Here is a 20,427-nt window from a genome sequence, read left to right as displayed (position 1 = left end):
CAGGAGATTATAATAAATGGGAAAAGAGATGGCACTTGACTTTACTACGAAATTGTGGTTTGAGTAGGCATATGTAGCTCTGATCTGGTGTGGAATATGTCTGACAGATGTTCCACATAGAACCATCTTTTGTTCATGGAAGGGATCACTTGTGTAGTGGTGGTGTCCATAAAAATAATTTACGGCCTGTGTCAGAGAAGACCTCTGGTTGCAAAGGAGTACAGAGGGGAGCTCCAAGACTGCAATAGAAGCCAGTAGCTATTAGAGTAAAAATGCCTTATTCCTTTTCACTGACTCCAAATAAAACTGATGCTAATAGACTGACTAAAAAACAGTCCCATTGTCACGTCTGCTCCTGCTCCTCCCCTCCGGCGTACGATGTCACCAGAGTACTAACCACCGGTCCTGGGATTCATCATTACGCACACCTGTGAATCATTATGATTCATACCTGGACTCCATTACCTTCATCATTCCCTCCCCTTTATATGTCACTCTCCCAGGTTCACTCACCAGTTGGTATTGTTCTTGTGTCTCAGCGTACTGCCTTATGTTAGTGTCGTGTTCTTAGTTTTGTTGTTTTATTAAAACGTTTCACCTGCACCTGCTTCCGACTCACCTCCCCATCGTTACACCCATGTAGATATTTGGATTAGAAAATAAAACAGAAATGTTGCAAAATATACTTTATTGTTTTTTTATATACAACATACTGTGTGATATATTTAAATTCTGCATACAAACAACAAGTTTTTCAAATAGTATATTAAGTTTGTTTTTGTAGCCTAGTGGCAGCTAAGTCCTAGCAAATACTCTGCTGTATACTTGCTACAGAAGTTCCCAGTCTTCCGGTCACAGACATCGACCAAATACTGCTCAGGTTACAAAAAGGGAGTATAAAATGAGACTTCATCATCCTACAGATAAGAGAAGTGCAGATCCCTGAAACCCTCTTAAATTCCTGTTTCAACTGTTCCACATAAAAAACATAAGTCAAATATTATACACCCTTTAGGGATTCCCGAGGGATTTCCATTCCCACAAAGATATAGTCAATACATCAAAGATGCATGCTAATAAATTATATTGATGGTATAACAGCAGTATATGAATAATTCTTTATAAACACACATCCCTGGCAATATTCATAGAATACCCAGTGATAGAAATATTCTGAAATGTAATGAATGTTGTTCGTCAGAATTTATATTAGGCAAGAGCTGAAAGTAAAAACATTGTTGGTACAGTTCTTTGATTTCAATCCTGGAGAAGCCTGGGTTAAGATGAAGAGTTGGTTAGTTCACATGCAAACGTGTCTCTCCACTGTCCTGTGACATGTGCTACAACTCACGTAGCAGCACCAGTGGAAGCTGAAGTGGCATTTCTCCACCAGCCACACTGTGTAAGGACTGTGGCCTCGACCACAGCACATCAGATCACAGCCGTCACTGCCACTCGACGTCTCGTTGCATTGTCTATGGAGAAAAGAAGAAACAAGCAGCTAAAATATTTACAACTGACACCTGGCTTAATGCATTTGAGTTAAGGTTGTAGACAGCCGTGTACAAATTCCCAATTTTTGTCATGTAACCTATTACACACCAAGCTAATGTTTGGCCCTGAAGGTTACTACTGACTGGACACTAACCTGAATGGAGTACCCAGTGAGCCCATTTTGGCATCCATCTTGGGATGCAGAAGTCCGGTGAGCTCTGTAGATACACCAGCTCGCTGTCTCTGATTGGCCGAATGCCAATATCTCGATGCACTAGCTGCGTCCTAACCCCCACGGACCGCGGGATCACCTTAGTGGCAGACAGGTACTTAGTCTTCAGAGCTTTGGCAATCAGCTTCAGGTCCTGCAGACCTCTCCAGCAGGTCCTGATTGAGCAGGAGCCAGACAAGCCGTGACACTTACACACCACCTGCAGAGCCTCACTCAAAGCCTGAAACACACACACGCACATGCACACAATCAGTCAAAGGTTATCAATGTCCCTTGTTCCTCAACTGTTCCTTTGAAAAACTTGAACATGTAAATCTTAGGATGACCATACTGTAGCTGTTGTTCCCTTCCACAAGACACTTGACTTCAATTTCCTTTGTAAATACCAAGTAATAAACCATACTGTAAAATTTTGTAAATTGCTAGATGCAGGGTACCATAAATCACAACATGTGGCGGTGCATTAGTGTGCTGGCCTGGGGTCGTGACCTCTTGGCTTTCATGGGTGTGTCAGTGAACGTTGCTCCCATGTGGAGGCCGTAGTGCAGGTTGTTAGGACAGCCACCCCAGCAGAGGCCAGGTTCAGAGCTACTGCTTGGGTTCACACCCCACGAACACGAGCACAGCGCCCCAGTGGAGCAGCCCTGGGATAGGGCATGGGAGAGAGCTGCTGCAGACAGGGCATAGAGAAACCCAGCCTCCCTGGTTCCTGAAACATATTTCAGATCAACAGGAGTTTTTTTTGTGTGCTCTTAGAGGTACTTCAATGTTTTTGTGCCCTAAATACAGTAAGAGTAAGAGGGTTATTCTCCAAACTTATCTTACAACAGCACTGGTAGGAGTGGCATAGTACATTTATGACCAGAATACACAGGGGCCATAAAATAAATAAAAAACAGACCGACCCATCCCAAGATATGCAAGTACTAGGTCTCCTGAGATACCAACTTCATCTGACTACCAAGCTGCTAAGGCAATGGAAACTATTTTTATTAGATGATATGCCATCCAACTCCCACACAAAGTGCAATAGCCCTGCATGCAGGCATGAACATAGAGCTTAAGAATAAATAATCATGAGTGAAGGAAAAACAAGAAAAAAGAGTGATAAGTGAAAGAGAGAGAAAAAACAATAATCTAAAATGCGGAAGGATGGAAGGATGCTTTAAAGGATTGGAAATGTGGAATTCTACCTCTGCTGAGGTCTGCAGGAAACGTTGGCCCTTATGCTACAGAGGAGCAGTTCCAACGCATGTTACTGAATGTATCATGGCAGATTCTCTTCACCTGTTGTGCAGTGTTGATGACGGTGGGCATGAGCTCCAGGTGGCTGCGGCACAGCTGCCTCTGAGAGGACCACGGACCTTGTAGCTGCCTGCAACTGTGGCTGGCCTTCATTGAAGGACAACTGGGATAGAGCCCTATGAGGAGGAGAGACACCAGCTCAAGTTTCAAGTTTTTATTAGTCGTATGTACTGGATATGCATGGTATACATTGTCCAATGAAATGCTTACTTGCAGGTTTCTTCTGGACAATGCAACAACAATAAGAAATAATAAAATATAAGAATACATAAAGTAAATGGCTCAGTAGAATATAATAAACCTTTTAGAATAAGTATAATACAGGAAGGCACAATTTATAGTCCAATATTTACACGTGTATTGAGGAGGTGGGGGATGTGGGGCAGTGTATAAACTGAGCAGTATAATAAGAGTCTGGTAGCAGCAGTTGTGATGTGTGTGTAGCATGAATGAACAGTATATGTGTGTGTGTATGTCTGTGTGGGTGTGTGCATGAGTGAGTGCATTTGTGCTAAGGTGCGGAGAATCAGAACAGGTGGTCAGTCCAGTTCAAGTGTTCAGCAGTCTGATGGCTTGTAGATAGAAACTGTCTCTGAGCCTGTTGGTATCAGACCTCATGCTCAGATACCATCTGAGCGACGGTAAGGGAGAGCACAGGTTGGGGCTGGGGTGTGTGGGGTCCTTGATAATGCTGCATGTCTTCCTCGCGTCCCTTTTTGAGTAGATGTCCTGGATGGGTGGGAGAGGACCCAGGGCGTCATGCCAAATTTCTTCAGCCACCTTAGGGAGTAGAGACGCTGTTGCGCCCTCTTGACAAGTGTGGTGGTTGGTCCACGACAAGTCCTCTGTGATGTGGATCCCTAAACATGTAAAACTCGTGACTCTCTACTGCAGTCTCATTGATATGGACTCATCGTTGTTGGTTATCAGGCCTACAACCGTGGTGTCGTCAGAAAACTTGGAGTTGGTGTCGTGCAAAGCCACGTGGCCGTGGGTGAACAGGGCATACAGCAGAGGACTGAGGACCTGGGGGGCCCATGTGTTAAGAGTCAGCGTGGAGGAGGTGTTGTTGCCAATCCTCACAGCCTGTGGTCTGCCGGTCAGGAAGTCCAGGATCTAGTTTAAGAGGGTGGTGCCCAGACCCAGATAACTGTCAACAGGGGTGTTAAACCTGATTTAAACATTTGGAGAGACAGGTGTTATAAGAGGATCTGTTCTACATTGGCAGGGTTCAGGGTACTTAAGCCCCTCGCTTCAACTCACATCTGGAATTGTATTCTCCTGAACACTTACAGAGGCAATTCAGCAGGCTATACAACTTTTTCAATGGGATTCTCCAATTAATTAGAAACTTTATTAAAGCAAATGCATATGTACATCAGGGATGGGCAACTTTGGTGGGGGTGGGGGCCACAAAAAAAACTGAATTTATGAGCGGCAGCAGTGGCTCGTGTGACTGTGTATCCACATCCATACCCCCCACCTTGCGAGCAAAATATTTTAGCTGTCCCTCTCGTGACAACGCAGAGAACAATTTAATGTTTTAAAGTTCATTTTCTGCAATTCTGCACATTTTGCCATGGGGCGTAGAGAAAATGTTGCAGTTTTAAAGCAAGTTCGTTGCAATTCTACACATTTCGCCATGGGCTGCAGAAAAGATATAGCAATTTTATAACTAATTTCATGCAATTCTATTTATTTTGCCATGGGGCGGGGAGAAAAATGTGCAGTTTTACAGKTAATTTCCTGCAATTCTACACATTTTGCCATAGGGTGTTTTTAATATGATAACTGATGATCAATGGGCCCCACCCCGGTTGGTAAGTCGAACATGCTTACGAGTTTAGATCACTGGCTGCTAGACTAATTTTACCAATCTACAAAAAAATTGCTGACATGGGCTAATTGAGTGACTGCTGATGTACAACCTCATTTCTAAATTGCACCTTGTATATTCTATTATTCTATCTCAACAGTAAATTGAGACCCCGACTGAGTTCCTATTTTATTTGCATAAAACATACAGTACCAGTCAAAAGTTTGGACACACCTACTCATTCAAGGGTTTTTCTTTATTTTTACATTGTAGAATAATAGCAAAGACATCAAAACTATCAAATAACATATGGAATCATGTAGTAACCAAAAAAAGTCTTAAACAAATCAAAATATATTTTAGATTCTTCAAAGTAGCCAGCCTTTGCCTTAATGACAGCTTTGCACACTCTTGGCATTATTTTAACCAGCTTCATGAGGAAGTCACCTGGAATGCATTTCAATTAACAGGTGTGCCTTGTTAAAATTAAAATAGCGGAATTTCTTTCCTTCTTACAGTTTTCCACACGTTTGCTGAATCTTTGGCCCATTTTCCCAAAAGTCTAAACACAAAACTCTACAAATCTCTAGCAAAAGCAAACTGCTGTCAACTGTTCACTCTCCAAAATATTTTTTTGCATCAAAATGAAACACACACGCATCATATGAATAGAGCTGTCTACCAACCAACAACACTCTGATGTGCTCAACACACTACTATGAATATCCCATCAGTAGGTTTATGCCTTTTGCATTTTCAGTGTTACACTGTAGCCGGTTGTAAAAGATTGTTACAGTAATGTATACCTACTCAAATATACATACACTGCTCAAAAAAATAAAGGGAACACTTAAACAACACAATGTAACTCCAAGTCAATCACACTTCTGTGAAATCAAACTGTCCACTTAGGAAGCAACACTGATTGACAATAAATTTCACATGCTGTTGTGCAAATGGAATAGACAAAAGGTGGAAATTATAGGCAATTAGCAAGACACCCCCAATAAAGGAGTGGTTCTGCAGGTGGTGACCACAGACCACTTCTCAGTTCCTATGCTTCCTGGCTGATGTTTTGGTCACTTTTGAATGCTGGCGGTGCTTTCACTCTAGTGGTAGCATGAGACGGAGTCTACAACCCACACAAGTGGCTCAGGTAGTGCAGYTCDTCCAGGATGGCACATCAATGCGAGCTGTGGCAAGAAGGTTTGCTGTGTCTGTCAGCGTAGTCTCCAGAGCATGGAGGCGCTACCAGGAGACAGGCCAGTACATCAGGAGACGTACCTACCGATCCTACCGATCCTTGACTTCGTGATGTCATTTACAAAATAGCCTCCAACACTCTACTCAGCAAACTGGATGTAGTCTATCACAGTGCCATCCGTTTTGTCACCAAAGCCCCATATACTATCCACCACCTGTATGCTCTCGTTGGCTGGCCCTCGCTACATATTCGTCGCCAAACCCACTGGCTCCAGGTCATATATAAGTCTTTGCTAGGTAAAGCCCCGCCTTATCTCAGCTCACTGGTCACCATAGCAACACCCACCTGTAGCACACGCTCCAACAGGTATATTTCACTGGTCACCCCCAAAGCCAACACCTGCTTTGACCGCCTTTCCTTCCAGTTATCTGCAGCCAATGACTGTAACGAATTGCAAAAATCAATGAAGCTGGAGACTTATATCTCCCTCTCTAACTTTAACCAAGTCCATATTATGGCAAGAACAGCTCAAATAAGCCAAGAGAAACAACAGTCCATCCCATCATTACTTTAAGACATGAAGGCCAGTCAATGCGGATAATTTCAAGAACTTTGAAAGTGCAGTCGCAAAAACCTTCAAGCACTATGATGAAACTGGCTCTCATGATGACCGCCATAGGAAAGGAAGACCCAGAGTTACCTCTGCTGCAGAGGATAAGTTAATTAGAGTTACCAGCCTCAGAAATTGCAGCCCAAATAAATGCTTCACAAAGTTCAAGTAACAGACACATCTCAACATCAACTGTTCAGAGGAGACTGAGTGAATCAGGTTTTCATGGTTGAATTGCTGCAAAGAAACCACTACTAAAGGACACCAATAATAAGATACTTACTTAGGCCAAGAAACACGAGCAATGGACATTAGACAAGTGGAAATCTGTCCTTTGGTCTGATGAGTCTAAATTTGAGATGTTTGGTTCCAACCGCCATGTCTTTGTGAGACGCAGAGTAGGTGAACGGATGTGTGGTTCCCACCATGAAGCATGGAGGAGGTGTGATGGTGCTTTGCTGGTGACACTGTCTGTGAATTATTTAGAATTCAAGGCACACTTAACCAGCATGGCTACCACAGCATTCTGCAGCGATACACCATCCCATCTGGTTTGCGCTTAGTGGGATTATCATTTGTTTTTCAACAGGACAATGATGCAACACACCTCCAGGCTCTGTAAGGGCTATTTGACCAAGGAGAGTGATGGGGTGCTGCATCAGATGACCTGGCCTCCACAATCACCCGACCTAAACCCATTTGAGATGGTTTGGGATGAGTTGGACAGTAGAGTGAAGGAAAAGGAGCTAACAAGTGCTCAGTATATGTGGGAACTCCTTCAAGACTTTTGGAAAAGCATTCCAGGTGAAGCTGGTTGAGAGAATACCAAGAGTGTGCGAAGCTGTCATGAAGGGTGGCTACTTTGAAGAATCTCAAATATAAAATATGTTTTTACATTTTTTGGTAACTACATGATTCCATATGTGCTATTTCATCATTTTGATGTTTTCACTATTGTTCTACAATGTAGAAAATAGTAAAAATAAAGAAAAAGTAGGTGTAGGTTTCCAAACTTTTGACTGGTAGTGTATATATTTTATATATATTGGTCCGCGGGCTAATCCCTGATGTACATGAACAATAATAGAATATTTTACCTGAAGCTTCCTACCATGTTACAAGTAGTAACCTATCAGGATGACGATTAGTTAGAAAGTTGCATGGAGCTAGTGAGAATGATTGATTTGCTTACAGCCACTTGATTCCAGTGCATAGTTTGAGGAAGGTGATGTGGAGGAACTGACAGAACAGGCAGTGGAGGTAGCTCTTCGTTGTTATTCCAGAAGTCAGCGTTGAATCTTTAAAAAAGTGTGGTTCATTTCAATATCATAGAACATGTCTTGTTTGTGCCTCTTTACTTATTATTTCTGCTCAAATACGGATATAAAAATAAATTCCACAATCAAGTTCAGAATTTTGTTCTTATTACCAGAATAAATCCTGGAGTGTACATTTTAGCATTGATAATCATTCATTTATCTGCAATCTTTTTTAATCTATCCAAATAACAATGTTGCTTCCTACTTTACTGTGGATTTCCTCCACCAGGAAAACATTTAGATAAATATCCTATTCATTTAATTTCCTCTGTAGACAGAAAATAAAACCGGTGGAAAATGAACGGTTCACTGAATCGCTAGAATGAACTGTCTTGCTTGACCTGCTTGCATCCCATTTAAAAAGTGAACGTATTTGGAGATCACAGTTGTGCACGCTTAGTTCTTGGCTCCGTGTGATGACAGACATACCAAACAGAAAAAGCTGTCAACTGTTGAAGCTCCATATGCATAACTCTCGCCCAATTAAGTGATGACATACTAAAACACCATATTAAGGTTGTTACCAAGACATATTACAAATTCTTGTTATTATCAGAATTGTTTCCAACAGGTAATTTTGCTCTGTAATAATGTGAATAAATTTACCATCTCGCCAGTTGTAGTCCTAAAAAACGGAAATGAGTTGCCTCTGGTTCATTCAACCACTCCTACGGGGAAAATTAATTCGAAAAGCAGTGTTTTGGGATAAATGCCCAAAAATAAGGTCCGAGTTTAACACAAGGTTTATAAGAGCTTTTGTTCTGTGCGATGATATCAGTCCGTTAACATGACCTTCATCAATTTACCGCAGATCTTATTTTCGGTGTTTATATAAAAACATAAACGAACCATTGCGGAATTAGTGTCTACAAAAAGACGCCATTACTAGGCCTATGGCTCTTTCGCGATGACGATATGTACTTTGACACTTTTGAGAGTGGACTGCCCTCTTGTGGATTTTCACAAATAATTTCAAGACAACACTGACATCCTAGCAATAACGTAGACTACGGTAAAATTGCAACATTATATCATTACAGTATCTTGGTATCATCTTCCCGCCTCTACGCGAGGTCATGGGCAGGTCACAGTAACTGGTAGACTTGTGCTTGTATCATAAAGGAGGGAAATGGTATAACCTTTTTTGTAAAGTTGTCATAAAACAGACTTGCAAATAATGATGACAAATACATATTTACCCTCCGAAGTTATAGTGGTAGCCTATAGTTTATAGGCTGTACGCCTAAAACAACAAATGTGTATGATGAATTCCAATAAAATAAAGAGCAGTATCATTCAAGACACCAAGTGGCATTTAATTAGAAATAAATATACATTTTTAGATTTTTTTTAATGGCAATATTAATGCTCAAATTGTTACACAATTATGCCCAAAATAACCCTTGTCTAGAGGTCATATTTTACTCAGACTTTACAGTTACAATTCACATTAACCTATAAAACACTAAAGCTATAATACAACAGGGAGACGTCATTTGAATGTAATTTTAATTTGATTTTGTCCCCTTATACTGAACAAACTTAATATCCTATATCACCACAGTGCTGATCTCAGCCTCAACCCCATGTTCAGGCTCCTCCTCAGGGTACAGTCTGCAGTATTTGTCAACCATGACATCCAGGTCATGCTTAACGTGAGAGTTTATGTGGAGCACAGCCAGACTCTTGCACCTTTGTTTGATAGGTGTGTCACTGAGATAAGTTTGCAGGCGTTTCCTGGATGTCTCAGAGCTGTTGCTGTCCTCCAGCATCAGGACAGGCAAGGTGGTCAGGACCTTCAGGAAGCAGTTGACGTTGGGGAAGAACTTGACGTCTGACAGCTGAAGTGTCTCGTGGATGGTGGAGGGCAGGCGGACCTCCTTGCTCCGGTGCTTCCATTTGATCTTCCAGCAATGTAGCTCAGCGGGCAGCGTGTCTGGGTTGGGGAGGTCCTTGCAGTACACATCTGCATGGTTCTCCTCTGAGGTGTTGAACTTCATCTGGCCCATGATGGCAGGGACCAGGGACAGGCACTTGAGGGCTTTGAGGTTGCTCTGGGAGAAGATGTCATCCACCTCATCGATGACGCCGCGGATCACAGGGACTGTCACGTACTCCTTGAAGTAAGTCTCTGGAGGGATCTCGCCTGCGTCGGCCGAACGGTGCCTCCGGAGGAACAGACGAGGCACCTTCACTGGGATCTCCATGGTACCCGCCAGATTCACAGCCTCCTCAAACCAAAACTCATGGTAGACTTCAATGTTGTCAAAAACTTCATTCAGAGAGTGCAAGACAGCTGTTAGACTGTTGGCAGCGAAAAACACATCAAGGGCTTCCCCTTGCAGGTTTTTGCCAAAGGCTCGTGTGAAAGAAAGAGCGTTTTTCAGGATGACCAAGGTGACAATGAACTCGAAGTCAGCCAGGGTCTCTGCGATCGAGTAGGCGTCCCCAGTTACAGCATCAGGGAACTTGACATTCTCATTGTCCCGAATGCAGTCCATGCACAGCAGGAGAGACTCAAGCAGGTCCACAGTCAGTTCAAACACGTTGTGCTGCTCTGTCCAGTTAGAGCTACAGGCCTCCTTCAGCTCGGCTGCCTTCTCATCATTTTCTTGGTGGTAAACAGAGATGGCCTTCTCCAGCTCAGCCTGCAAAGAGGGAGACTGCTTAAAGAAGACATCAATCTTTCTCAGGGTTGCCATGACAACCTGCACGCTGGGGAAGGGAAGGCTGTTGGCCAGGTGGATATTCAGTGCGCAGGTGGAACAAGGCGTGTGCATTGCCATGGGGTACTTTCCCATCAGTCCGACTGCCACAGCTTTCATCTTAGTGGCGAAGGTGCCGGTGGCTACATGGGCCTGGCCGCGGCAGTCCTCCATTCTCAGCCCCCACCCGTCTGTCACCTGGGTCTCCAGCTTCTCTACCAGTGAGGCCTCGTCCCCCTCGAACGGCAGAAAGTCCAAGAACTCCTCCCTGAGAGCATTGGACTGGTCTACAAACCGCAGGAAGAGAGGCAGGTGTCTCTCCCTAGCAAACTCCACCAGATCCCCTGTGACCAGTGAGAAAAAGCGACTCTCTCTCACCTCCATGAGGACCTCCTCTCTGACAGTGCCCTCGCAGACTTCAAGGAGCTGGCTCTGCTGGGACGCGGAGAGGTACTCCACATTCACTGCTGTGGCCTCAAACCGCCTCCTCAGAGCCTCGTCTCCAGCATTAATGCGGTACTCCAGTAAGGCCTGGAAATTACTGGGATCTCTCTCCAGTCCTTCTGGGACATTGGTCTTCAATGGGATGTTCTGCTTTCCTAGCATGAAAACAATCTCAAACAGAGACCTCAGGTAATCTCGGAACTCCTTCTCCTCTGGGGATAGCTTGATTTCCTCCTCAGCGGCATCTTGACCCTCAGTTGCCTCAATGTCTTTCTTTGAGTGGAGCTGTTCAATGGAGGATGCCACTGCAAGGAAACAAAAAAATGAAATTCGATATAAGCTGATGTTTAAAAGGTGTATGGATACAACAATACTTTTAAACAAAAACAATGCAACTTACATCTTCTCTCTTTAATTCTCCTTATGTCTTCTTCAGTCTGTTAAAACAATTATTTAAAACATAAGACAATGTTTATTATTAGACAATTTACTATTACATTGAAAACAGACCTACAGAAATGAAGCCAGTAGTAGTCCACAAAAATGTTCCTTTTTGAAGCAACACTAGTATATAAAGTTCTTGCAAAAAAAGAAAAGATATACCAATTCTTTGATCCGCTTGCGATGTCTGCTATGAGGATTTTTGAGGTGGCTTGTTAAATCAAATATGGTTGGAATAGCAGTATCCTTCAGTACTGTTCTGTAAGGGCTCTGAAAAACAATAATGAAGAAAAAACGAGTTATTCAAATACATGAATATCAAAACACAGCTCAAGACCTCTCAAATGTAAGATTATGATAATCTCTACAAAGAGATTGTTCAGTGAGGTAGACATGTTTCAATCAAAGATCTTTGTGGTTTGACACACACTTACTGTTTTACAAACCATAGCCGGGTCAAAGTGTTTGGCACACAGTCTGTAGTGTTTATTGAGTTGGTCTGATGTTTTTGCCTCCAGATCGGCCCGGCGACAGTTCTCAACCCAGAGCCTACATCTGAACAAACCATATTAGGAGGGGTTAGTTGGCTTCTTGTTGATAGGCCTAGTTACCTGAAAACTATTTGTTTTAAATAATCAAGATTCAGACTGAAGATGACGATTAATTGTGTCTCCCGACCCCTCCTGTCTCAGCCTCCAGTATTTATGCTGCAGTCGTTTATGTGTTGGGGGGCTAGGGTCAGTCTGTTATATCTGGAGTATTTCTCCTGTCTTATCCGGTGTCCTGTGTGAATTTAAGTATGCTCTCTCTAATTCTCTCTCTCTTTCTTTCTTTCTCCACAAGGACTTGAGCCCTAGGACTATGCCTCAGGACTACCTGGCCTGATGACTCCTTGCTGTTCCCAGTCCACCTGGCCGTGCTGCTGCTCCAGTTTCAACTGTTCTGCCTGTGGCTATGGAACCCTGACCTGTTCACCGGACATGCTACCTGTCCCAGACCTGCTGTTTTCAACTCTCTAGTAACAGCAGGAGCGGTAGAGATACTCTGAATGATCGGCTATGAAAAGCCAACTGACATTTACTCCTGAGGTGCTGATCTGTTGCACCCTCGACAACCACTGTGATTATTATTATTTGACCCTGCTAGTCATCTATGAACATTTGAACATCTTGGCCATGTTCTGTTATAATCTCCACCCGGCACAGCCAAAAGAGGACTGGCCACCCCTCATAGCCTGGTTCCTCTCTAGGTTTCTTCCTAGGTTCTGGCTAGGGAGTTTTTCCTAGCCACCGTGCTTCTACATCTGCATTGCTTGCTGTTTGGGGTTTTAGGCTGGGTTTCTGTACAGCACTTTGTGACATCAGCTGATGTAAGAAGGGCTTTATAAATACATTTGAATGTTGAATTGATTATTTTTCTGTGTTAGTGCTGGGGTGGAACAAAAACCAGCATGCCCATTCACTCGCCAAGACCAGAGTTTGAGAACCATTAATTAAATGGTACCTGTATATATTTCCCAATCGTTTCACTAGAGGTACGATGGATCAACACCATGAATGCAATGGGGGCTAACTTATCTTTTCAGCTCCACACACACCACCTAGCTCGTTACAAGTGTGCAGGCTAACAAGCAGGCTAGCTAGCCATTTTCCATATACTAAAGTTAGCTATGACTAGCGTGCTACTGAACACAACATAGCTATATTTAGCCAGCTATATAATAATTAATTACTCCCCGAGAAAAGTATGGGTTCATAATGTGATGATCAAACTTTGTAATACCTTTCTGGATCTCTTGGAAATCTGAAAAAAGCCAAATCGGATTGAGTGCTCTTTCTGGTGCAATTTGGAGCCGCGCAAAAATTGGGCATTGTGCATAAACGTGTACTCAATTTCAAATCAATTTAGTATTTATAAATATGTTTTACGTTTAAATAATGTCAATTACACAAGCTAGCTACCTGTTACTTTTAAATTAACCTAAAAAACCGCGCAACAGTGCTAAGCGTGGCCTGGAGGATTCATCAGAGGAGAAAGAGGAAACCGAACTGCTTCCATTCCACAAACAATGTATGTCACGTCACGTGCTCATTGGCGTTCTCTCTACGTACAGATCCAAGATCAGTTCTAACTGACAACAATTCTACATTTACATTGTAAGGGTTAAAAGCAAAACTTACCTCGGATCAGCCTAAAACCCGTGAACAGAGGCTTGCAGATGGCCGCTCTGTCTTCAACGTTACACTAACGATTTGGTTACACTCGAATCAGAGGTGCCCCAAATTGCAAAAAAATACATGGTTTGTCATGGCAATTGGACATAAAATGTGAAGTATAGTACATTTTAAACCGCTACAGTTCAGAATCATAATACAGCCAATACAGACGTGTTTCGATAAAAGTGTGAATAAATTAAATACATGTGGCAATTTTGTTCTATCTGGCTCGTTGGTCTAGGGGTATGATTCTCGCTTAGGGTGCGAGAGGTCCCGGGTTCAAATCCCGGACGAGCCCTCCTTTTATGTCTGAATTAAATAAGGGTCAACGTTGTGGATGGAAACATGGTGACTTCTCTATACATTTGCACGAGTTAAACCGATAAAAAATTATACTCGCGGCGTGAAAAGRTTATTGTTAAATCTGTTATATTCTATGTAATTTCACCAAATGAACAATTTTTACGATGTTGTTGCTACGGTACAACATTCAACTATTTCCATCTACCGTTGCTCTCCAAATTTAAAAAGATGGGCTCGTCCGGGATTTGAACCCGGGACCTCTCGCACCCGAAGCGAGAATCATACCCCTAGACCAACGAGCCACGTCATAGAATAAGCTGATCAACATTCTTATCAAGTAAGAAGTTCCAGTTGATTTATCTCTTTTTTATTTTTATTTCTTTATTTCACCTTTATTTAACCAGGTAGGCAAGTTGAGAACACGTTCTCATTTACAATTGCGACCTGGCCAAGATAAAGCAAAGCAGTTCGACACATACAACAACACAKAGTTACACATGGAGTAAAACAAACATACAGTCAATAATACAGTAGAAGAATAAGTCTATATACAATGTGAGCAAGTGAGGTGAGATAAGGGAGGTGAAGGCAAAAAAAAAGAGGCCATGGTGGCGAAGTAAATACAACATAGCAAGTAAAACACTGGAATGGTTGATTTGCAGTGGAAGAATGTGCAAAGTAGAGATAGAAATAATGGGGTGCAAAGGAGCAAAATAAATAAATAAATACAGTAGGGAAAGAGGTAGTTGTTTGGGCTAAATTATAGATGGGCTATGTACCGGTGCAGTAATCTATGAGCTGCTCTGACAGCTGGTGCTTAAAGCTAGTGGGGGAGATAAGTGTTTCCAGTTTCAGAGATTTTTGTAGTTCGTTCAAGTCATTGGCAGCAGAGAACTGGAAGGAGAGGCGGCCAAAGGAAGAGTTGGTTTTGGGGGTGACCAGAGAGATATACCTGCTGGAGCGTGTGCTACAGGTGGGTGCTGCTATGGTGACCAGCGAGCTGAGATAAGGGGGGACTTTAYCTAGCAGGGTCTTGTAGATGACCTGGAGCCAGTGGGTTTGGCGACGAGTATGAAGCGAGGGCCAGCCAACGAGAGTGTACAGGTCACAGTGGTGGGTAGTATATGGGGCTTTGGTGACAAAACGGATGGCACTGTGATAGACTGCATCCAATTTATTGAGTAGGGTATTGGAGGCTATTTTGTAAATGACATCACCGAGTCGAGGATTGGTAGGATGGTCAGTTTTACAAGTATGTTTGGCAGCATGAGTGAAAGATGCTTTTGTTGCGGAATAGGAAGCCAATTCTAGATTTAACTTTGGATTGGAGATGTTTGATGTGAGTCTGGAAGGAGAGTTTACAGTCTAACCAGACACCTAGGTACTTGTAGTTGTCCACATATTCTAAGTCAGAGCGTCCAGAGTAGTGATGTTGGACAGGCGGGCAGGTGCAGGCAGCGATCGGTTTGAAGAGCATGCTTTTAGTTTTACTTGTATTTAAGAGCAATTGGAGGCCACGGAAGGAGAGTTGTATGGCCATAGGTGGAAATCCCAGGGGGACGGGGGGACACGACCCCCCCATCTTGGGAAAAATATGATTTGTCCCCCCAATATATCACTGTAAACATAACTATGTAATTTCAATAATATTAATAATACGCAATGAAAGCACTTGTGCTGATTATAGACACTTAATAGCGTTTAAGTTTCAAAAGATTGCGACCCCCCCGCCCTTTGCCTCACAATGGTTTGATCCACTGCCAGTTCTTTAGCTGGCAAGGTAATAGAGGGTCGTATCTAATGTCCGAAAGGGACATGTACGTAACTGACGTGAGGTTAATCCAGTCAATCCATAGCAGGTCCATAGCAATGTTATTTATTTATTTTTATGTGGCAGGTTCACACACTAGCTGAATTTACAAGACTAGCGCGCAAACTAAAAGCAAACATAATATCAAGCTAGCTAGTACCTATTCCATTTATGTGGCGTCGTCAAAGATGGAATCTTTGCTATCATCAGTTTATTCCAAGATCAGCATGCAGCTGTAGTGCTTCGACGTCCCTGTGATAAGGTTAGCGATAAACTGAAGTCCAAACGGAACAGAACAGAACTACACCTCTTCACCATGTCTTAAATATATATAATGTCTCGTTGCAAAAGATAAATTGTCGCTAGTGAACTTTTTTTATTTTATTTTATTTAACCTTTATTTAACCAGGTAGCAAAGATTATAGCAACACACAGAAACGGAATTGGTGCCCGCTAGCTTTACAAATTCAGCTATTGTTGGAAGCCAGCCAATATGAAACAAACTATTTAAATTACAAAAGGTTGCAGCAGTGTTGTGTAAATGTGTGTGTGTGCAGCTAGGCCAGCCAGCCAGCCAGGTAGAAAAATGGCGAACATTTAGAAGAAGACGGACATCAAGAGTATTGTCAGTACACCAAAACGCATAGTAAGAACTCTAGTATCCTAATATCTCAAAGACTAGTTGATAAAATGTTCATAAGAAAGAAGTGAAATGCTAATGGAATTGTTCACATGATGTCATTAGGCAGAGCAGGCAACAGATGGCACACAGACAGCAGAGCTGGGGACAGATATGCAGGGACAGACTGGCAGACAGGGAGTCTCAGGTAAGTTTGTTGAGTCTTTGTTTGGCAACATTATGAAAGGTTCTCAATTTTTTGACTTGTAAATAGGGCATAATTGGAAAATGCCATGGATACCCCCACTCCTCAACTTAAACTGGTGACTAAACTAAGATTTGTTTACGGCAATGGTATTGCTGTTGTGATTAATTGTGTAGTTTTGGGTACCGGTAGTTAGGAGTACGGCAAACACCTTATTTTATTTTCTAGGAGACAGACTGAGTCAGTTAGGGTAGTGAAAGGGAAAGAGCCAGGGAGAAGAGACTTCAGAGGACAGTGTCACAGCCCAGCAGGACCAAGTGCACCCTTGTTGCCAGCAGCACCAGTAAAGGGGACAGTGGCACAGCATTGTCCAGTTACCCACAGTGATGCACAAAACCATATCAGCCACACCCACAATTTATAGAACCGCAAACTCTTGCCAACAGAGTGTTGACGTTTCAAGAGAGATGGTTTCGCGATTTCCCCTGGCTACATTATAATCCATCAATAAAAGGAGTGTTTGTTTTCACTGTAGCCAAGGGTTTTCAAGCCAGCCATCTTTTGGCCAAAGAGCTGATGCTGCCTTCATTAGTGCAGGATTTAGGAACTGGAGAAAAGCCATTGAAAAATTCACAGCACATCAAAATTGCCAAACCCACCGCCACTTGTAATTGTAACAGCACACCAGCTAAATCCAATCAGTGTCCAGTTATGTCCAGCGCGTGGGGTAAACAGCAGGATACGCAAGGCATTGCTTGATGAAAATTGTTAGTTCGGTGCGGCATGTAGTAAGACAGGGACAAGCCTTTAGAGGCCAACGGATGACAGTGGAATTTATACCAGATTTTGAAACTTAGGGCAGAAAGGATGATCCCATTTCCTGAAGTGGTTAATAGAGCGTACCACAATGTACACAGGCCCCAAAGCACAGAATGAAATTCTGACATCATGGCCAATAGTCATTCGAGGCATTGCAGCTGAGATTAGGTCTCTTCCGATTGTACAATTTTCATTAATGTTTGATGGTACTCAAGATGTCTCTGGTGCTGAACAGGAGAATGTCTGTCTGCGTTATGTTGACCATGACCATGTCCCTCACAAGGAGTTTATTGGGCTATACAGGGTGTCGGAGACAACAGGCGAGGGCATTGCGAAAGTGCCAACTGATGTGTTGTTGAGGAAACCCGCAAACATATGCTCGGTTCTTTTGTTCAGTAGTGTGTATAGCAGTGGTTCTCAACCTTTTTGGGGTACTGGAACCCCTGCATATTTGAGGCAAGGCAGGCAAGGTTTTGAGCGTCCTCAGGGACCTCCACCCCCTCTATATTATATGTAAACTTACTGGAAACCTTGTGGTACTGACTACATTCATTACACTTTTTATTTCACGGACCCCTTGCAATTAGTCCATGGACCCTGTTTGAGAACCCATGGTGTAATTGATAGTTGTTCTTTTGTTTAGTAGTTTTCAGTACACTTACAAATGATTTATTTCATGTTATTTTATTTAAAATTGCATACTTTGTGCGACATACTTGTCCATAGCTGCTGTTTGAAGAGTTGAGACACTGACTGAAGGATATTTGGTTTGATTTATTTGGGTTTTTCATTGAAGTAGTTATTTTGCTTTTAGAACTGTACTTATTTTAAGCTTTTTGTTCTTGCAAAGATATTGTAAACTCAGGCCAGGTGCACATATTTAATGACTATATATAAATGTATCAGAAAAAGTCAAATTAAAAGGTCAATTCAATACGGACCAACTTTGTGATGGTTCTCAATGGAGATTCTTTTAGATGTGATACACCATGTTCATTGTATTTATGAAAACTACACCATACAGTGTACAGTACCATTGTCACCTACTGACCTTTCTTGATATTGCTGGTTGTAAGTACGAATACCTGCATACATACTGGACTGGTAAGGAGCACTGCTATAACTATTATTAGTAGTAGAATTATAATGATTTAAACATTTGAACAAGTTGGGAAAACCCTTCAGTTAACTACTGTACCTATCAATTATCCAGTTGTAGGAATTATGGTTCCTCAATATACATTTAACAACGTATGCTATGTGTTACAGCACTACTTTTGGTGTCCCCCTCAGGAATTGCTCTTGAGAAAATTTAATGTAATTGTCCCCTCCAAGGTTGATCTCAGATTTTCGCCCCTGTGTATGGCATTGAAGCTCGCCTGGAGGGTAGTTAACACAGTGTCCAAAGAAGGGCCAGAAGTATACAGAATGGTGTCGTCTGCGTAGAGGTGGATCAGAGACTCACCAGCAGCAAGAGCGACATCATTGATGTATACAGAGAAGAGAGTCGGTCCAAGAATTGAACCCTGTGGCACCCCCGTAGAGACTGCCAGAGGCCCGGACAACAGACCCTCTGATTTGACACACTGAACTCTATCAGAGAAGTAGTTGGTGAACCAGGCGAGGCAATCATTTGAGAAACCAAGGCTGTCGAGTCTGCCGATGAGGATGTGGTGATTGATAGAGTCGAAAACCTTGTCCAGGTCAATGAATACGGCTGCACAGTATTGTTTCTTATCGATGGCGGTTAAGATATAATTTAGGACTTTGAGCGTGGCTAAGGTGCACCCATGACCAGCTCTGAAACCAGATTGCATAGCGGAGAAGGTATGGTGGGATTCGAAATGGTCGGCAATCTGTTTGTTGACTTGGCTTTCGAAGACCTTAGAAAGGCAGGGTAGGATAGATATAGGTCTGTAGCAGTTTGGGTCAAGTGTCCCCCCCTTTGAAGAGGGGGATGACCGCAGCTGCTTTCCAATCTTTGGGAATCTCAGACGACACGAAAGAGAGGTTGAACAGGCTAGTAATAGGGGTGGCAACAATTTCAGCAGATAATTTTAGAAAGAAAGGGTCCAGATTATCTAGCCCGGCTGATTTGTATGGGTACAGATTTTGCAGCTCTTTCAGAACATCAGCTGACTGGATTTGGGAGAAGGAGAAATGGGGAAGGTTTGGGGGAGTAGCTGTGGGGGGTGCAGTGCTGTTGACTGGGGTAGGGGTAGCCAGGTGGAAAGCATGGCCAGCCGTAGAAAAATGCTTATCGAAATTCTCAATTATAGTGGATTTGTCAGTGGTGACAGTGTTTCCTATCTTCAGTGCAGTGGGCAGCTGGGAGGAGATGTTCTTATTCTCCATGGACTTTACAGTGTCCCAGAAATGTTTTGAGTTTGTGTTGCAGGAAGCAAATTTCTGCTTGAAAAAGCTAGCCTTGGCTTTTCTAACTGCCTGTGTATATTGGTTTCTAGCTTCCCTGAAAAGTTGCATATCACGGGGGCTGTTCGATGCTAATGCAGAACGCCATAGGATGTTTTTGTGTTCGTTAAGGGCAGTCAGGTCTGGAGAGAACCAAGGGCTATATCTGTTCCTGGTTCTATATTTCTTGAACGGGGCATGCTTATTTAAGATGGTGAGGAAGGAATTWAAAAAAAATAACCAGGTATCCTATACTGACTGGATGAGATGAATATCTTTCCAGGATACCCCGGCCAGGTCGATTAGAAAGGCCAGCTCGCTGAAGTGTTTCATGGAGCGTTTGACAGTGATAAGTGGAGGTCGTTTGACCGCTGACCCATTACGGATGCAGGCAATGAGGCAGTGATCGCTGAGATCTTGGTTGAAAACAGCAGAGGTGTATTTAGAGAGCAGGTTGGTTAGGATGATATCTA

At 42.8% G+C, this 20,427-nt stretch overlaps 1 protein-coding gene, 2 non-coding genes and 1 pseudogene across 3 annotated transcripts; 1 reads left to right on the top strand and 3 right to left on the bottom strand.

Annotated features, from left to right (window-relative positions):
- Positions 1–671: 671 nt before the first annotated feature.
- On the bottom strand, positions 672–8,878 carry LOC111949404 (protein Wnt-11-like; annotated as a pseudogene).
- Positions 8,879–9,270: 392 nt separating this feature from the next.
- LOC111949385 (52 kDa repressor of the inhibitor of the protein kinase) lies at positions 9,271–13,651 on the bottom strand. Its single transcript, XM_023966496.2, has 5 exons — positions 13,353–13,651; positions 12,005–12,125; positions 11,733–11,840; positions 11,530–11,566; positions 9,271–11,434 (listed from the first exon to the last, which is right to left on the bottom strand). The coding sequence occupies exons 1-5, from the start codon at positions 13,439–13,441 to the stop codon at positions 9,531–9,533; spliced, it is 2,259 nt and encodes a 752-aa protein (XP_023822264.1). The 5' UTR covers positions 13,442–13,651; the 3' UTR covers positions 9,271–9,530.
- Positions 13,652–14,012: 361 nt separating this feature from the next.
- On the top strand, positions 14,013–14,084 carry trnap-agg (transfer RNA proline (anticodon AGG)). Its single transcript has one exon. It is a non-coding gene; the product is annotated as a tRNA-Pro (tRNA).
- A 235-nt stretch (positions 14,085–14,319) lies between these two features.
- Positions 14,320–14,391, bottom strand: trnap-cgg (transfer RNA proline (anticodon CGG)). Its single transcript has one exon. It is a non-coding gene; the product is annotated as a tRNA-Pro (tRNA).
- Positions 14,392–20,427: the final 6,036 nt, after the last annotated feature.

This window comes from Salvelinus sp. IW2-2015, linkage group LG22 (genome assembly GCF_002910315.2).
Source record: "Salvelinus sp. IW2-2015 linkage group LG22, ASM291031v2, whole genome shotgun sequence".
NCBI lineage: Eukaryota > Metazoa > Chordata > Actinopteri > Salmoniformes > Salmonidae > Salvelinus > Salvelinus sp. IW2-2015.
The sequence above is the reverse complement of the archived record's forward strand: the minus strand, read 5'-3'. Positions and strand labels throughout refer to the sequence as shown.

Coding starts and splice junctions, on each gene's coding strand:
- LOC111949385 (XM_023966496.2), bottom strand. CDS start 13,441: ATGCCCAATTTTTGCGCGGCTCCAAATTGCACCAGAAAGAGCACTCAA. Junction 12,126..13,352: donor TTTCCAAGAGATCCAGAAAG/GTATTACAAAGT, acceptor TGGTTTGTTCAG/ATGTAGGCTCTGGGTTGAGA. Junction 11,841..12,004: donor CGGCTATGGTTTGTAAAACA/GTAAGTGTGTGT, acceptor ATTGTTTTTCAG/AGCCCTTACAGAACAGTACT.